At 63.9% G+C, this 16,549-nt stretch overlaps 3 protein-coding genes and 4 non-coding genes across 7 annotated transcripts; 2 read left to right on the top strand and 5 right to left on the bottom strand.

The window, feature by feature from the left end:
• Positions 1-99: 99 nt before the first annotated feature.
• RPL7A (ribosomal protein L7a) lies at positions 100-2,978 on the bottom strand. The gene is made up of 8 exons (XM_037492966.2): positions 2,860-2,978; positions 2,354-2,474; positions 1,742-1,891; positions 1,339-1,479; positions 1,072-1,151; positions 624-754; positions 353-422; positions 100-236 (listed from the first exon to the last, which is right to left on the bottom strand). Exons 1-8 carry the CDS (start codon positions 2,860-2,862, stop codon positions 132-134), a joined length of 801 nt encoding a protein of 266 aa, XP_037348863.1. The 5' UTR covers positions 2,863-2,978; the 3' UTR covers positions 100-131.
• On the bottom strand, positions 507-573 carry LOC119233130 (small nucleolar RNA SNORD36). The gene has a single exon (XR_005122282.1). It is a non-coding gene; the product is annotated as a small nucleolar RNA SNORD36 (small nucleolar RNA).
• LOC119233128 (small nucleolar RNA SNORD36) lies at positions 823-896 on the bottom strand. Its single transcript, XR_005122280.1, has one exon. It is a non-coding gene; the product is annotated as a small nucleolar RNA SNORD36 (small nucleolar RNA).
• LOC119233129 (small nucleolar RNA SNORD36) lies at positions 1,222-1,293 on the bottom strand. Its single transcript, XR_005122281.1, has one exon. It is a non-coding gene; the product is annotated as a small nucleolar RNA SNORD36 (small nucleolar RNA).
• Positions 1,971-2,045, bottom strand: LOC119233132 (small nucleolar RNA SNORD24). The gene has a single exon (XR_005122284.1). It is a non-coding gene; the product is annotated as a small nucleolar RNA SNORD24 (small nucleolar RNA).
• A 328-nt stretch (positions 2,979-3,306) lies between the features above and the next one.
• On the top strand, positions 3,307-8,117 carry MED22 (mediator complex subunit 22). The gene is made up of 4 exons (XM_037492972.2): positions 3,307-3,463; positions 4,679-4,759; positions 5,162-5,370; positions 7,379-8,117. The coding sequence occupies exons 1-4, from the start codon at positions 3,341-3,343 to the stop codon at positions 7,566-7,568; spliced, it is 603 nt and encodes a 200-aa protein (XP_037348869.1). The 5' UTR covers positions 3,307-3,340; the 3' UTR covers positions 7,569-8,117.
• A 2,893-nt stretch (positions 8,118-11,010) lies between these two features.
• SURF6 (surfeit 6) lies at positions 11,011-16,329 on the top strand. Its single transcript, XM_037492948.2, has 5 exons — positions 11,011-11,114; positions 12,339-12,539; positions 13,051-13,139; positions 13,977-14,171; positions 14,250-16,329. The coding sequence occupies exons 1-5, from the start codon at positions 11,021-11,023 to the stop codon at positions 14,727-14,729; spliced, it is 1,059 nt and encodes a 352-aa protein (XP_037348845.1). The 5' UTR covers positions 11,011-11,020; the 3' UTR covers positions 14,730-16,329.
• The last annotated feature ends 220 nt before the right edge of the window (positions 16,330-16,549 follow it).

Raw genomic sequence — 16,549 nt, forward strand, 5'->3', positions numbered from 1 at the left:
GAAACCTCACTCCCTAATGGTAATAAGCCACTCGTAATGGTAACAAGTCACCACCAACACGAAGTACCCCAGACACCGGTTGAAGCACGAAGCTTATGGTTTTTATGTACACAAGACACGACAGCACACGCTCAGCCCAGCTTGGTGGCCAGTTCCTTAGCCTTCGCCTTTTCCAGCTTGGCGATGCGAGCCACGGACTTGGGACCCAACACGTTGCCTCCCCAATGACGGCGGATCTGCAATGACAAGGCAGGCGGTCAGCTCCTGCTGTTCTATTCGGTCCCCAAGTTGATCACCAAACAGAAGCACCCAGAAAGCTGTGTAGGACCTGCTGGCCACGTGCTCTGCTTACCTCGTCGTATCTGTCGTTGTAGTTGGTCCTGATAGCTTCCACCAGCTTGGCCAGGGCGCCCTTGTCTTCCCTAGAAGGTAGGGGGAGAATGGTGGGCCGCTGATCTCACCCTCCCAGAGCGGGGATGACTTGATTTTAGGCAGCAAACGAGCCTTTTGCCTCAGATACAACATGACCACAAGGTTTATTCAGGTGAAGAAATTCTTGACCATCACTGGCAAAGGCTATATCTGGTTTTCAAAGCACCAGGCAGTCCCGTCCCCATACTTACGAGTTAACCTGTGTGAAGGCGACGGTGGTACAAGTCTTCCTGTGGACCAGGCGCCCCAGCCTTGCCTTGCCCTTGATGATGCAGTAGGGGACCCCCATCTTCCGACACAGGGCAGGCAGGAAGACGACCAGCTGGAAGAGAGGGGATGCTGGGGCGGGTTCTGACCGGCAGCAGTTATTCATAAACAAGGTCGGCAGCAGTTGCTCAGGGTTAAAAAGCTCATTGATGTTGCACTTCAAGGTGTGATTCAGGAAGGAGTTCACATCATCGCAACGCCGCTCAGCACTGAGCTCTACGCCGGCCACGGCTCAGGCTCTGGTTTCCAAGCTTAGCAGTGAATGCTCAGAAACAAGCCAAAAGGCTCTCAACCTGGACGGGGCAGGGGCCTCTCTCTCCTCTTTCCTGGCAGACCTACCCTCTAAACAGAAAAAAAAAAAACCAAAGGTACCTCGATGGGGTCCACATCGTGTGCAATCACCACAAGCTGGGCCTTCTTGTTCTCCACCAGGGTGGTGACGGTATTAACCCCTGCAACACAGCAGCGCGGGGCACTCAGGGGGCCACTCTAGCCACAGCACAGCCCTGCAGCGGCCCAGCTATGACTCGGTTAAAAAGCTCGATTTTACTCTTCACGGTGACTCCAGGTGAAGAAACTCATACATCATCGCCATCAGCCTGCCCCACAGGCCACCTGCCTTATGGAGGGCCCACTGACCTGCTCGAAGGACAGGTGGCCTCTTGGTGGGGACGTCCCCTTTGCCAGCAGCCTTCTTCTCGGCCCGGGCCAGCAACCGCTGCTTCTTCTCTTGCTTGGTCTCCGGTCTGTACTTGTGGGCCAGCTTGAGCAGTTGTGTAGCTGGGAAAACGTGCCAGTCAGGCTCGCCATTCAGGCAGCGGCGGCGCTGGGCCTCCACGCCACCGCACCGCGACTTAGTTTAAGCAAGCGATGGAGCTTACAGAAAAGTCGCAGTTCTGGAAGCCACTCGAGGCGCCCGAGGCCCACCCCAGCCTACTGGTAAGGACCCCCGCCCCCTTAAATGCTTCAAAGAAAGGTGATCACGTCCCTGCCCATTTTCCACAGCCACCCCTTGCAACTGGTTTCGTGGCACCGAACCTACCGGTCTGGCGGTCCAAGGCCTGGGTGAACTGGTTGATGGCGGGGGGCACTTTCAGCCGCTTGTAGAGAATGGCCCTTTGCCGCTGCAGCCGGATGTAGCGGGGCCATTTGACAAAGCGGGTGAGGTCCCTTTTGGGCTGGATGTCCTGTCCTGAGGAGGAGACGTGAAAGCCAAGGCTGTGAGCGAGGCGAACTCCAGTTCACCTTTAGGGCCGCGGCCAGGCTGTGCGTGCATCAGCGATCTTGGTGGTTTAAGGCGTCATCACGACCGTCCAGATAGCAAATATTCTCTCACATCATCTGCACGCCAGCACCGCGGAGACCCCTCACTTCGGCGGGCGAGGGGTGCGGCAGGCCCACGGTCTGCGCCTCTACTCGGGCAGAGCCGGTTTTCCAGAGCAAGCTGCACCCCGAGGGTAGCGGGCCCCGAGGCCACTCGAGGGTCAGAAAGCAGCAGCATCGCGGCCCCCCTCAGGGCGCCACCAGGCCCGCGGCGGCCACAGCCGGCAGCCCCTCCCAGCAGGCCGGCTCGCGACCCAGAGCCCTCCGGGCGGAGGGGGCCCCCCCGTGCCGCCCCCCCGCGGGCGCTGCCCTCGCCCCCCCCCACACTCACCGATGCCAAAGTTCTTGGGCCTCTTCTCGAAGAGGGGATTTACCACCTTCTTGGCCTCCTGCTTCTTCACGACGGCCGGGGCCGGGGCCACCTTCTTGCCCTTGGCCTTCTTCCCCTTCGGCTGGTGAGAGAAGGACCGGTCAGGCCACCCTCCCGCCAGCCTCTGGGGAGCGGGGCCCGAGGCGCGGGGTCTCGCGCGGGCAAAGCTCGCCGGCGCCGGGGGCTAACGCCCAGGCAGGCGGGGCCGGGCGCACCCCCAGCGGCAGCGGCTGACCCAGAGGCGCTCGCCCCGGCCCCGGGGAGCGCCTCGGCCCCGTCCGCGCCGGGTTCCGCACTGCGGCGCGGCGCCCCCGCGCCCCGCTCGCCCGGCCAAGGCCTCTGTGCCAGGCCGCGCGGGGCGGCCCTCGCGCGGGGCGGTGGCGGCATGTCCGCGCGGCCGCGCCGCGAGGCGGATGGCGGCGGATGGCGGCGGATGGGGGCCGACGCCGCGGCCGCGGGGCACTCACCATCTTGGCGACGGCAGCAGAGAGAAAGGAAGGAGGACGGTGCGTAATTAGTACGCGCCGCCGAGGCCGCGAGACCTGGCCGGCGCGGGATTTCGCTCTCAGAGCGACGAGACTCCGCCCCCGGGTCGGGGCGGCGCCTGGCGCGGCGGCGGCGGGAGGCACCGGGCGGCGCGGGGCAGGTACGGGCGCCCGCGGGGCCCGGGCGCGTCTTTCTCCGGTGGTTTCCGCGGCCCGGCGAGGGGGCGCGGGGGGCGCGGGGAGGGCGGGCGCGCGGGGCTCGCAGGGGGCGGGACCGCAGGCCGGGCTGGCGCCCGCGGGCCCCGCGCGCCCGGAGGCCGAGGCCCGGGAGGGCTTGGGGGGGCCTGCGCCCTCCGCCGAAGTGCGGGCTCGGGGGCGGGGGGCGCGGCCGGCTCTGCTCACACCGCTTGGGCCCCAGGTGCCGACGGGGCCGCGCCCCCCCGCTGCCCGCCGAGGCCCCGCCATGGCGCAGCAGCGAGCCCTGCCGCAGAGCAAGGAGACGCTGCTGCAGTCGTACAACAAGCGGCTCAAGGACGACGTCAAGTCCATCATGGACAACTTCACGGAGATCATCAAGACCGCCAAGGTGGGCGCTGCGGCCTCCCGGCCTTGGGCCGCCAGGGGAGCAGGGCAGGGTCTAGAGAGGGTCCAGAAGTGGGCGGTGGCGAGCAGCGGTTGGCCGACTTCCCTCCAGGGGCTGCGGAGCTGCGTGCCTGGGCTGGGGTTCAACTTGCACCCCTTGAATGCAGAGCGTGTGCTCTGTACCAGCGGTGGGGTGCAGCGGTGAGCCACAGGCCAGGCTCTTGTCCCCACGGCCGGACGGTAAACAGATAAATAAGCACATAACCCGGTTAAGTGCAGATCCTGGCGTGGCATTCTCGGGGCCCTCGCGGAATTGCGGGTTCCAGGGGTGCCCAGCACCACTCACCGGCAGGCTGGGCTTGGACTGGAGGATGCCTCAGAGTCCTCCAAGTCATCGGTCCCTGTGATGAGGGACGTGTTTACCTGTGTAAAGTGATGGGGCCTGATGTGGTAGCTGTTGTGAGGGAGGGTGAGTCACGGAGGGAAGCTGGGGAGGCCCCTGCAGGTGGGCAGAGTGGTCAGGGTCCACCGAGTGCTGCGGCTGCCCCAAGCTGGCTGAGCTTTGCGGGAGGCCTGCTGACCTGGGAAGGCTTGTGTGTGCAGTTCGGCTAACGGCGAGAGCAAGAATGTCTGAGCCTGGAAGAGTGAGTTATGCCGCTAACAGTTGGCAGGGGCAGGATTCGCACCTAGGAAGTCTGGCTCTTAATCACTTGGGGTGCCCTGACTCCCAGACAGCATCCTAGATCTTAGGGAAGCCTAGGCCAGGTGGATGCGGCTGAATCTCCTGGACTTTGAGACAGATGACTGCAGGGGGCGCTGTTGGCTCCAGCTTTACCATCCGAGGCCTGTCCCAGCCCCAGTGGTTGGCTTGTGAACCCGAGTGGTGCCCAGTCTCCGGGTCTCCGAGGAGCAGGTGTTCTGTAAATGGTCAGTCGCCTGCTGTTGCTGTCCTCCACTCAGTAGTGTGCTGATTGCCTTCACTGGTAACAGCGGGCCATGAGAACAGTGCTCCATACCCCAAAAGACTAGACTGAGGGCACCCTGTATCTGGCGCGGCAGCCCAGCGGGTGGGATTCCACCTCTGCTGGCGAAAGTGCCGGTCCTCTCCTTCGCACAGGACAAGCAGTGCCCGGCGTGGGGGGCTGATGGGTGATGGGCATGAGTTGACAGCTGGCCGGTGTGCCCCAACCGACCCTGGGCTCCCTCATTTGTCCTCCAGATTGAGGATGAGACGCAGGTGTCCAGGGCCACCCAGGGCGAGCAGGACAACTACGAGATGCACGTGCGAGCTGCCAACATCGTGAGTCGGCAGGGGGAGGGGAGGCGCCGGGAGCTGTGGGGCCGCCGAGGGTTCCTGGGCGGGGGGCAAACCACTTCTCAGGAAACACCCCTCAGGAGGCGCGTGCGTGGGCAGCTGGCTGGACACATCGCCATGGAGAGTGCAGTGCAGTGTCAGAAGAGATGAGTCCCAACCCTGCAGGGACAGCAGCCAGGGCAAGTCGGGAGCCGTGCCCCAGGCCCCTGCGGCTGCCCTAGGTGTCAGGGACCCCCCCCTCCCCCAGAACGTAGCCTTCAGGTCCCTCAATTCTGACAGCCCCTCTGTGGAGGCCGTGCTGGAGCCCCACCTTGCAGGTGAGGAAACAGTCCAGGGCTTGCCCTGCGGTCCCCGCTCACTGCAACTTCCCGGCTCTGGTGGCCACAGGTCCGCGCTGGCGAGTCCCTGATGAAGCTGGTGTCCGACCTCAAGCAGTTCCTCATCCTCAACGACTTCCCGTCGGTGAACGAGGCCATCGACCAGCGCAACCAGCAGCTGCGCGCGCTGCAGGAGGAGTGCGACCGCAAGCTGGTCACCCTGCGGGACGAGGTCTCCATCGACCTGTACGAGCTGGAGGAGGAGTATTACTCGTCCAGGTACAAATAGCCGCGCCCTGTGCGGGGGTGCCTGCGGGCTCCACCAGCCAGCATGGCCCGCCCGGCCACCCCAAAGGCCCGTCTGCTTTTCCAGGCCTTCCTGGTCTTGGCCTTAGCCTGCGCCCAGGTTCCAGAGCTGAGCCTGTGGCCCGCGCATTCGATGGACTGACAGTCGCCACCATCTCCCGGCCCGGGCAGTGCAATGAAAACAGACCTCGGGGGTGGGGAGTCTGGCAGGGGGAGGGCAGAGCTTCTGATCGGTCTTGGAGCAGGGCTTTCTGGGCCCAGATGCTCTTAGCTTTTGGGTCAATGTATAAACATTCCAGTCCACCCAGGCCACGGCCAGGATGCCTGGGGTGCCATTCTCTGTGGGCATCACCCCAAACCTCACAGTGTATGGTGGGAAGAAGGACCAAAAACTCCAAGCCAGATCAGGGGACTGTGACCCCCAAGTTCCCATTCAGCAGGCTGTCCATGGATGGAGCTCTCCCCTGCGCCAGGCTTACGCAGGCCCACTTAGAATTCTGGCACCTGAGGCTCTTTGAGCTCGGGGCCCTCAGAAGACAGAGTCCACATGCGGTTTACAGAGGGGGACACTGAGGCTGCATATAGGGAGACCCCGCAGCTCTGTCCCCTGGAAAATCCAGACTCAGTTCAGCAGACATGGAGTCCACGCCCCTCGCCCTCATGTAGACAAGGCTGGGGTGGATTTAAATGCTCCTCTGTCCCACAGAGGCTGCCGGCCTGGTCTGTCGTCTGGGGCTCGGTTTCCTGACCCTGGACTCAGTACGCCTCACGGTTCCAGCCCATCTTCTTCTCCCTGGGGAGGGATAGACTGTTCCTGCCCTGCTGGAGGATTCCAGACTTTCCCAATGGGCTCTGGCTGCTTCTAGCCCCTGGTACCCGTGGACTCAGTTGGCTGGGGTGCAGCCCCACACTCAGCCTGTCCGAGAGGGCCCGCGAGACCCTGGTGGTCTCAGGTCTTGTGGGACCAGGTCCACAGCCCTGTTTGGTTGGCGGCAGTACCCTTCCGGCTCCCCATGCTTGTCTCCAGGGGCTGGGCTTCTGGGAGCCCCAGGGCCTGAGCACCAGGCTTCCCATGTCTTGCCTTCAGTCTCTGGTTTGCTCAGAGGGACTCCTGGGCCGGCCCCTCCCGCCATGAGGGTCCTCTGCAGGCCAGGCTCAGCTGAGCCAGGGGTGGCAGCTGTATGCTCCTGCCTGCGGGCCCTCAGGTTGCACGTGCCCCCGCTGGCGCTCAGTCAGTGCTGCAAGCCCCGCCGGCCCCGCCTCGCTGCTCTCTGCCCCTCGCTTGCTCTTCCTCTTCCTCATGTCCTCTGCTTTCCTTGGGTCACCTCTGTGCCAGCATAGTTTCCGAGACCCAACGTTGAGAATAGGACTCAGGAGAAAAGTCAGATGGGTGGAGGCAGATCTGTGTTCAGGGCACCCCCTGGCACTCCCAAGTCTTCCAGCAGCCCGTGAGGCTGCCGCTGTCAGCCCCACGTCAACGATGGGGAAACAGTCTCGGGCCTGCTGGGGTTCACCCAGGTGGTGCAGGACGGGACACCTGCAGGGCCTCTGTCTCTAACTGGCACCCCCATCGGTCTGAGCCCCAGCTGTGGGAAGACCCAGAGTCACCCAAGGTCTCGGCCTTCAGGGCCTTGCCAAGTGTAGTCACCGTGGGTAGTGCAGTGACTCCAACTCTGCCCTGCAAGAGCCAGGGCGGGACATGGCCAGCAGTGCAAGGGCTGTGACCGGCAGTGGGATGGGACCCCTAGGAACCCCTCGACCTGCTCTGGCTGGTCCGGGAAGGCGAGCTCTGGGGAGCTCCGTTGGACCCTGAGGCCAGGCCAGCCCCACAACGAGGGCAGCCCTGAGAGCAGAGGGGAGGAGGGGAGAGGCAGGTCTGGGGTGCTGTTGTGTCTCCTTAACTCTCCTATCTCGCTTTTCCTCCCTTGGCTTCCATCTCTGCCTGCTCCTGTCTCTCCCTGGGTTTCTGGTGGTGGAAAAGCTCAAGTCTTTGCGAAGCTAATGACCTGCCTCTGTGCGAAGCTTATTGGAGGCTGGACCTCGACTCAGACTCGGCCGATGGCCTCTCGGCCCCTCTGCTGGTGTCCCCGGAGCCCAGCGCGGGTCCCCTGCAGGCTGTGGCCCCTGCCCACGCGCACGCCGGCGGCCCTGGCCCCGCAGAGCACACCTGAGCCTCCCAGGCTCCCTCCCCCGGCCCGCGGGGTCTTAGGAAAGCTGCTGCTCCCCTCTGGGCCCCCACAGCCTGGCTCCGCCTGAGCCCCTGTGGGCAGCTCAGGCAGCGCCCACCCAGGATTGTTGGGGAGATGCTTCCCCAACCTTACTACGTTCCTGGCCCGCTGGGTGGCCGTTTCCAGCAGTTTGTTGCATGGAGGACCTCATGGGGCAGGGAGGGCGCCTGATGTCTTCCTGACCTGAGCGTGCTGTTTAAAATCGGGGTGGCGGTATGGGGGATGGGGCTCTCACGGAGCCTGCGAGCCGCGTCCAGAGAGTACCCTCAGGCCGGGCTCCCGCGCAGAGCCACACTGGCTCCCCTGTAGGCTGAGTAGCAGGGGCTATGTGCTCCCACAGGAACAGGGGGTCCTCCTGATTCTGCGGCGCGCCCTCCCTCCCCCGTTCTGGCGACTTTTGTATTACCTGTTGATTAACGTGAATAAAATCAATGCCACCCTTTGCGTAGGTTGGCTCCTCCTGTTTGTCAGCCTGGGCCACTGTCAGTCTCCCGGTGGCTTCAGGACCCCAGCCCCGGGTCTCCCTTCTCCTGGGAGGGGCCTGGGCAGGCAGACACCAGTTGGGGTCCCGGCTACATTCCTGTTTCATCCAGCTGCCTGGAACGAGGGCAAGCTGCCTTCCCTGTGGGCATCAGGTGACCAGGGCCTGACCTGCTTGCCAGTCCTCCCAGGCGTTGCTGTGGTAACCATGTATCCTGGAGAGTGGGGGTGCTGCTGTCACGGTCAGCCTGGAGGTGAGTGCAGGAGTCAGGGCTCACCTGATGGAAGCCGGGCCCCATCCCCAGCCTACTTCCTCCTTCCCCAAATACAGAGGTGACAGCCCACAGGCCAGCGCTGGGCAGGGAAAGCACAAGCTGACCTGGAGATCGTCACAGCCGGACAGAAGGAGGGCGCCTCGGGCCGTCAGTGCGAGGTGCAGCTAGCTGTTCCTCAGGCAGCCCCCCCCCCCGCCTCCTCCCTCTCCAGCCCCCCTGGCCGAGCCCGCAGAGAAAGACTGCCTGTTTCTAGTTCTCTCTTGAGCCAGTGTCTGCCACACTATTAAGGCCCCCGTGGCCATGTTTTAAACCCTGGTCAACCCTCAGGCCTTTGCACCTTTTAATGCCCAGCATTTCATCCTGAGAATATTCAAGTACAGGGGAGACCTCCAGGATGGTGTGGACAGTCCCCAGCCCTTGCCTGAGGGCCTGCGCTGCTTGTGTATAAGCGATCTGAGTGTCACTTGCCCACCGCCTGACACCTCGCCCCTAAGCACCATCCACACGTCCCTCCAAGGAGCAGGGCTCACCAGGTCCCGTGCCTGCTCTGAATCCAGCAGCTGTATGGCATTCTAGTTCCCCCAACTGTCCAATTGTCTTTTTTTTTTTTTTTAATTTATTCAAGAACCTGGGTACAGGCCAGAGGTGTAGGGGGTGAGAGGATTCACCAGAGACAGAAAAGGCTGAGTGACCAAAATACACTGCTGAGGGGAGCAGCAGGTGAGACAGGAGAGGTCTGCGCGCCCTGTGGGTTGCTCCGTGGCTGGCGGGCACTGCAGATGCTTGGGACAGCTTCACAGCGCTGTGCTCAACCGCCTGTGCCACCAGGGAGGCCCCTACTTGTCTTTTTACCTATTTCTATTTTGCACCACAATAAATCCTCACTGTGACCTATATGGATCAGGGTGATGGTGGAGTGGAATTCCCGATGGACTGGAGGAAGAGCCCCCAGTTTGCTTGAGGACTGGGCAGCTTCAAGGGCTGGTCTGTGAGCCTGGAACACGGGGCTGCTTTCTTAGAGACTTGGAGGGCAGGCAGTGGGGGTGGCGGGGCTCCTCACCCTGGAAGGAGCAGGAGGTGTGTTAAGTGTCCCGATGTGGGTGTGGCCTTCGGGGCACCCTCAGCACAGGCGAGTCCCCCAGAGCCCTCAAAGGGGATTTGGCAGAAAAGCACTGGGGAGAGGACCAGCTGTCTGGGGTCCCTGAAGCCACGTGCGGACATGGTCTCCAGGAAGGGGGCGGCCCATGGTTGAGACCTCAGCACCCCGCATGTGTGCCTGTGTGCAGGAAATTGTGAACTACATTCAGCAGGTTTATTGTTCAGCTTTTGTTATGCTAGAACTACCTCGTGGTGTTCTCAAGGAACGGAAGTAGCGGACTGTGGTTCCTTAGGAACTAGGATGCTCAGTGTAAGGAAAGAAAACATAAAAATTAGAGTTGGAGATATGGACATCAACTTCTACCTTAACATTTAAAGAAATTAAATACAGTTGTCCCAGCTCTGTCCTTTGTCCTCTGCAATGTCCTTAAGAGAACGTCTCCCCCGTGATGTTCCTGGCACCCCAATACTGTTTCCCAATAGACATCCCCCACACAAAGGAACCTGGGGAGGGGGAGGAGCAGCAGCCGCTCCCAACTCAGCTGCTTTTGGTCCCTGCTACGGGACACCCTAGTGGCGGCTCCCCAACCTCCCACCCCCAGGGAGCCTCGGCTGGCCGGCCCTTCCTGGGGATGGAGCAGCAGGACGGGGCCGCCCTGGCCAGCCTGGTGGACTGCGGGGGCCGCTGGGGAGGAGTCGTCACCCTGAGCCTCCGCCTCGTCCCTGTGTCACTTTGATGGGTGGAACGGAAGGCCCAGCAAGTCTGGGAACTCCCCGGTTTCCAGTGCGCGCCCCACGCCCTCTGCAGCTGCCCCCCCCATCTGCCTGGCCTTTCCAGGGGTGCGAGGGCCCCAGCCTCAGGCCCGTGACTGCCCCCCGCGCCCCGCGCCCCCGCGGGCGCTCACAAAGCCAGGCCTGCTTGTCTGTCCTCCTGCTTCCAGGCAAGTCACCTCCCCAGGCGGCCTCACTGCCCTCCGCACCCGCAGTCCTTGGCCCCGCGTCTCCTGGGCGCACCCCATCCTCCCGGGCATCCTGCTCATCCCGGCTCGCCCCCCAGCGGGTTCCGACACCTGCGCTGTCCGTCCTGACCGCGGCGGCCCCCCCAGCCCGGTCCCCCTCCAGGAGCCTGTCCCGGGCCGGCGCCGGGGCGCGGGGGAGACGGGCGACCGGGCGGGGGGGCCGGGGCGCCCGAGGGCAAGGCTGGGGGGCGGGGGGCGCCCCGGGCCAGGTGCCCCTGGGGGCTGTCAGAGACGGCTCGCCGGGGGCAGGCACTGCGGGCGCCCCTCAGACCAGAGGTGGGGGGCCGCCCCCGAGCCAGAGGTCGCAGGGCTCCCGGGCCCGCCCCCGCCCCGCCCCGCCCCGCCCCGCCCCGCCCCGCCCCGCCCCGCACGCCCCGCCCCGCCCCCGCACGCGCGCCCTCCCGGGGCGGGGCCAGGCCTGGCTAATCGAGCGCGCCGTGGCTCGGCGCTCGGCCCTGCGCCTGCGCACCGCGCACTTCCGGCGGGCGGCGCGCCGCGCCGGGGCCCCGCACGCCCGCCCGGCATGGCGTCCCTGCGCGCCAAGGACGCCTACCTGCAGGGCCTGGCCCGGAGGATCTGCGCCCGGCCCAGCCCGGAGCCGCGGGGCCGCAAGTCCGGTAATAGAGCGGGCGGCTCGGGACGAGGGGCAGCCGCGCCGGAGAGCCGGCGGCGCGGGGCACGTGGGGGGTCGGGAGGGAAAGAAGCGGGGTGATGCGGGGGGCGCTCCTCGGGGGGGCCGGGGCTCGGCTCCGCCGGGGCTGGAGGCGAGCCGGGGGCGGGCCGGCCAGCGCTGCACACCGGTGGGAAGGCGGCTGGGAGCGGAGGTGTGTCGGGACCAGCCTCTTCGGGCCTGGCGCCGTGGGGGGACAGGAGAGGGAAGGAGGGGGCCCCCCCACCCCTGGGCGTCTACGCGGCCCCCGAAAGTGGACCCACGAGCCCGGGAAGCCGGGAGCTGGCACTGGTAGGTGCTGCCAGCCCCGGCGGAGGGGAGAGCAGCAGGGTCTGCGTGGAGCTACTGGAGGAAAATGCTTTTTCCTTTTTAGTAGGAAGGTGTAGGTAAGGGAAAGTCGGGAAAACTAAAAGAGGCTTTTATCAAGGTTGCAAGGTAGGCCTGTCGCTCTAGTTCTTTTTGTAATTTTTAAAAAGATTTGTACTTATTTACGCAGACAAGAACTGGGGTACAGGCCAGAGGTGGAAGAGAGAATTCACTAGAGACAGAGTGGGGAGCAGAACGGGTGGATCTACTGAAATCCACTGCTGAGGGGAGCAGCGGGGAGACAGGAGAGCACCCTATGGGTAGCTCCCTGGTGGCGGATTGAACTCGTGCTGCAGTGGCTGTGGATAGCTTCATAGCGCTTAGACTTAACTCCTTGTGCCACCAGGGAGGCCCCCCACCCCTCTTTTTATATTTTCTTGAAACAGTTCAGTTTCTTCCTTACATACCCTGTTTTTTCTACTTAAAGTGTAAGATAGTGACTACTCCGCATGTTGGAAGCAGAAATGGAAGCCTTTGGGTCTGTTTCGTGCCAGCACCAGTCTTTCCTTGTGGATGGATTTTCAAGTTTTCCACCTAAACAGCACCGTGATGAGCATCCTGGGAGCACGTCTCTGTGCCAGCCCAGGAGGCGTCCTCACTCGCAGACAGCTAGGCCAGCTATGAGACTGCTTCCCAGGGCTTCGATGTGGGTGTTCATGTGTTTTCTCTGAAGTTCGTAGTACCGAGAGTCCATGGCCATCTTGGCATCTCAGCATCCTTCTGGGGTGGAAGCCGTTGGCGACGCCCCTGCTGTTGAATGGGTCGAGGAGAGCGGGATGTAGCTCTCTCTCGTTTTGTATTTCAGGTGGCAAGACTCGGGGCACAGAAGCCACTGGGCCCCCAAGTAAGAAGAGGAGGAAAGCACAGAAGAAAGTCAGGGAGCGGAAGGAGAAGGCTGTGGAGCCCAAGGCCCAGCCCCTGCCAGAGAAGTCTCCAGTAGATTCTGGGGCCAGGAAGCCAGCAGCAGCCAAGGACGAGGCATCCCAGCCCAGGGGGACCCCTGCAGGTGAGGGGAAGTGGGTAGGCAGCCCTGATGGGATGCCACAAAGGTCCTTTCTGGGCATAGGAAGAGACTCCGTCGAGCACATTGGGACAGCTCCAGGCTTCCCAAAGGGCAAGCTCTCAGAGGACAGACCCCAGGAGCTCTGTGGGTGGGTGGGTTGACCCCAGGGAATTTGTGGTGGTTCTAGGATGGCAGGGGCAAGGCCACATCCTGCTGAGGGCCATGGACAGCTTCTGTGGAGGATTTTCCCTGCCCTCAAGTCTCTAGGCCACCATGAGAGCCAGCTTGTTCTTGGGGTTCCCAGGCTGCAGAACTGGGGAGAAATGGGAGGCAGGTTTGACTTCCAACTTAAAGCACAGGAGTCTTGTTCTGGAGGGCCGTCTTGTTCGGAGCATTGATTGAATGTGCTGGAACTGCCCTGCGGATCCACCAGGGGGCGCAGCGCGAGCAGGCATGCTTGGCAGCTGGGCCCTGGGGAGGAGTCCCCTTCGGTACCCTGGGTCTTTCCTTACAGGTGGTCTCGCCACAGAGCCGGACTCCCTCTTCGCCCTGGATGTTCTGCGGCAGCGTCTACACGAGAAAATACAGGAGGCCCGAGGCCGGGTTGGTGGGGAGCTTCCTGGGGGCCTGGGCAGTGTCCCCACCCTGCCTAGAGAAGGGGACGCCTCCACACCCAGCACTTCAATGAAATGGCAGGGCTGGCTAGAGGGCCCAGTCACTGTCCCCACCCCTGCCTGCATCCTGCTGGGCCCTGGCAGGCGTAGTCTTGTTTGGGGGAGATCCCACTCCAGGGTCACCCACCCTCCAAACTGCTGGCTCCTCTCCAGCAGCCTTGGCATGAGCCTCAGCCTCTTCCCCCGAGCCCCCCACTAGGTCTGTCTGTTTAAATGGTCACCAGGAGGCTGGCAAGGGCTGAGACAAGGTGACAGCCCTGGAAGTGCTGAGACTGGGACCAGCTTCGGCTCCTTCTACTGGCCGGGATCACCCAAGCCCTCCACTCCGGCCCCCACCTGCCCTTTCCCTGGGCACAGACCCTGGGCCTCCTGGGCGGCGGGTGGGGGGGTATCTCCCAGCTTCTCCCCGTGCCCTCCTGGGCAGGCCCAGTGCCTGGTTCCACAGAACTGGCCGAGGCACGGCGCAGGCCTGGGTGCATCTGCTCTGGAGCTCTTTTGCTGCCGGGAGGGAAGAGGGGCCAGGCTGCTGGCCATGTTGGCAGCAAGCAGTGCCATTGGCGTGGCTAGGCTGGTGACCTGGCTGAGCCAGCCCGTGAAATGCTGGAGGACGGCGTCTCCCTTGTAGGGCCGGGGGGCGATTTGGTGGACTCAAGCTCCCGTGTCCCTTTTGGGGGGACAAGCCGTCTCAGTGGGACGCCTGTGTTGCCCGAGGTCTTGCTCCCGAGCCGGGCCGGCTCCTGAGCACCCCGCTGTCCCTGTCCCGCAGGGCGCCACCGAGGCGCTGTCTCCAGCCGTTTTGGAGAAGCGCCGGCGGAGGAAGCAGGAGCGGGAGCGGAAGAAGAGGAAGCGAAAGGAGCTGCGAGCCAAGGAGAAGGCAACCGCGGCCCCGGAGGCCCCCCAGGCTCCTCCAGAGGCGCCCAGTGACCAGGCGCAGGGGCCGCCCGGGCTGCTCTTCAACAAGGTGAGGGCGCGGGGGCCTTGCCCGCTGGGCGGGGGGCAGGGTGGGGAGCGCTGCCGACCCGCAGGCCTCTCCCCCCAGGTGGAGGTGGGCGACGACGGGCCGGCCAGCCAGGCCCAGCGGAGGAAGGAGAAGAGGCAGAAGGTGAAGGGGAACCTGACGCCGCTGAGCGGGCGCAACTACCGGCAGCTGCTGGAGCGGCTGCAGGCCCGGCGCGAGCGGCTGGAGGAGCTGCGGGAGCGGGACGCGGGCCAGGCGCGGGCCCTGGAGGCCAAGATGCAGTGGACCAACCTGCTGTACAAGGCGGAGGGCGTGAAGATCCGCGACGACGAGCAGCGGCTGCAGGACGCCCTGAGGCGCAAGGAGAAGCGGCGGGCGCAGCGGCAGCGGCGCTGGGAGAAGCGCACGGCCCAGGTGGTGGAGAAGATGCAGCAGCGGCAGGACCGGCGGCGGCAGAACCTGCGCCGGAAGAAGGCGGCCAAGGCCGAACGGCGCCTGGAGAAGGCCCGCAAGAAGGGCCGGGTCCTGCCCCAGGACCTCGAGCGGGCCGGCCTGGTGTGAGGGCTGGGGCACAGGCCCGGCCCCCTGGCCCTGCCTGCAGCTGCCACGGAAGCTCGAGGGCACCTCCAAGGGGCTGAGGCTGGACCCCCACCCCCACCCCAGCCTGCGCAGACTCGGCTCCAGGGGTGTCCAGTGGACGTGCTCACCTTCCTGTTGAGAAGATGGTTCGTCAGCCCACCTCTGGACCCCCGTCTCGGAGTGGGGTGTCTCTTCTGTCTGGTGTTCACTGGGGCCGTGGGTGTCAGCAGGGAGAGCCTTTGTGACGCCTGCCGCCGTCCATACCCCTCAGGCTGCCTGCATCCTGAGCGGAGGGGCTCTGGCCTGCGGGCGGGGTGGGCTGACCCCAGCCTGCTGGCCTCTGGAGCCAGCACCCACCCGCCCCCCTCCCGCCTCCGCCGGTGACTGTTCATTTCTGTTCCTCAGTACTCTTGTGGGGGACCTTCCCAGAGCCTGGGGACTGGACTTGGCCTCGTGCCCCGGGCCGTGGTTTGGGCACCACCCCTGAGCAATGGCGAGGAGCCTGCTGTGACCTGGGGAGGGGGCAGGAGCCTTGTGCCCACAGCTTATCAGGTCTCCCAGCACGTGATAAGCACGGTGGGGGGCAGGCAAATGCGGGATGTTTCCTGGTTGTCACAGAGGAAAACCTGAGCAGCTATTTGGAAATGAGTCTCCCTCCCCCACCTCCACCCCCCAGACCACCTCAGTAAAGCAGGTGGTGTTCCCCCGCCGCAGCTCTGAAGGTGCGAGTGAGCAGCCTGCCTTCTGCCCTCGCGGCCCGGAGGCTCAGGCACCGTGAGGGGAGCACGTGGTAGGCTTCTCATTCTGAGTGGGTTGAGAATGTCCCAGGCCTGTGAGAGGCCCATCTGGAGGTTTGGGCTGTCTGAGGCGGCCACGAGGGGCCCCCTGGGCTCTCCCTCAGGAGCCAAGGCCACGCTCAGGCGGGCGGCTCGACTCCCTCGGCCACTAGTGTGGAATTCCAGGCTCCCGCCCCCTTCACAGCGGTCACCCCAGTAGACCACTTGCTCCCTCAGCAACTCAGCCTGCCTCCTGGTGGGATGAAACCCCAGGTGTGCGAGGTGTCCAGAGGGAGAACAGCTGGACACTGCCCTGAAGCAGCCAGCCTGACACTTGCACCTCAGAAAGCTCACACCCGCCGACAGCTGTCTTGCTTGCCAAGTGGTGCCTCTTCACCTCGGCTCCGGAGAAGGGGTGCTGCTAGAGAGAGGAGTGTGGGCTGGAGGCCGTGTTCTGAGAAGCACCAGGTGCTCGCGCCGGCCGGGGGTGGGCCCTGTGCTGACGGATCCAGCGGGGAAGGTCAGCGCCGGGAGCGCTGCTGGTGGGCACTGGCATGGGGCAGGAGGCACGGCTTGTAATTTGGAGGCTTCAACCAGGATGTTCATGGGGTGTTAGTCGTGGAGGGGGCTGCACCTCCCCCTGCAGTGACCTTTAGGGCTAACCGGCCCTAGGTCCGGCTGGGCAACCAGCGCGCAGCGGGAGAACAGCAAAACCCTACATAACCTGCTGCACCTCCCCCCGCAGTGACCTTTAGGAATGGCTTTCGCCACGGTCCCTAGATCCGGCTGGGCAACCAGCGCGGGGGGGGGGGGGGGGGGAGAACAGCCTGAAGCAGAGGAAGTGCAACGGAAGTTCCCTGAAAAGGCAGAAGCTTATCAAAAGATAACGACCACCAAGAACCACTACAAGAATGCTAAAAATCTTTTCCCCGTCTTTCTAGAACTACAAACTTTAATCCCTTATTTGTCTTTCTAAACTTCCTTCTTTCTTCTATAATGGTCATTGCTTGTTGTGTAGATCACCTC

Source organism: Talpa occidentalis, unplaced genomic scaffold (assembly GCF_014898055.3).
Source record: "Talpa occidentalis isolate TD23 unplaced genomic scaffold, MPIMG_talOcc4v2.1 talOcc4.7, whole genome shotgun sequence".
Classification (NCBI taxonomy): domain Eukaryota; kingdom Metazoa; phylum Chordata; class Mammalia; order Eulipotyphla; family Talpidae; genus Talpa; species Talpa occidentalis.

Bases quoted from the DNA above. Each gene is read 5' to 3' on its own strand.
- RPL7A (XM_037492966.2), bottom strand. The intron at 1,892-2,353 runs GTGAGTGTGGGG...TCTCCTCCTCAG, and splicing joins GCCCAAGAACTTTGGCATCG to GACAGGACATCCAGCCCAAA. The intron at 1,480-1,741 runs GTAGGTTCGGTG...ACGTTTTCCCAG, and splicing joins GGCCTTGGACCGCCAGACCG to CTACACAACTGCTCAAGCTG.
- MED22 (XM_037492972.2), top strand. From the start codon at position 3,341: ATGGCGCAGCAGCGAGCCCTGCCGCAGAGCAAGGAGACGCTGCTGCAG. The intron at 3,464-4,678 runs GTGGGCGCTGCG...TTTGTCCTCCAG, and splicing joins AGATCATCAAGACCGCCAAG to ATTGAGGATGAGACGCAGGT. The intron at 4,760-5,161 runs GTGAGTCGGCAG...TGGTGGCCACAG, and splicing joins ACGTGCGAGCTGCCAACATC to GTCCGCGCTGGCGAGTCCCT.
- SURF6 (XM_037492948.2), top strand. From the start codon at position 11,021: ATGGCGTCCCTGCGCGCCAAGGACGCCTACCTGCAGGGCCTGGCCCGG. The intron at 13,140-13,976 runs GTTGGTGGGGAG...CCTGTCCCGCAG, and splicing joins TACAGGAGGCCCGAGGCCGG to GGCGCCACCGAGGCGCTGTC. The intron at 14,172-14,249 runs GTGAGGGCGCGG...CTCTCCCCCCAG, and splicing joins CCGGGCTGCTCTTCAACAAG to GTGGAGGTGGGCGACGACGG.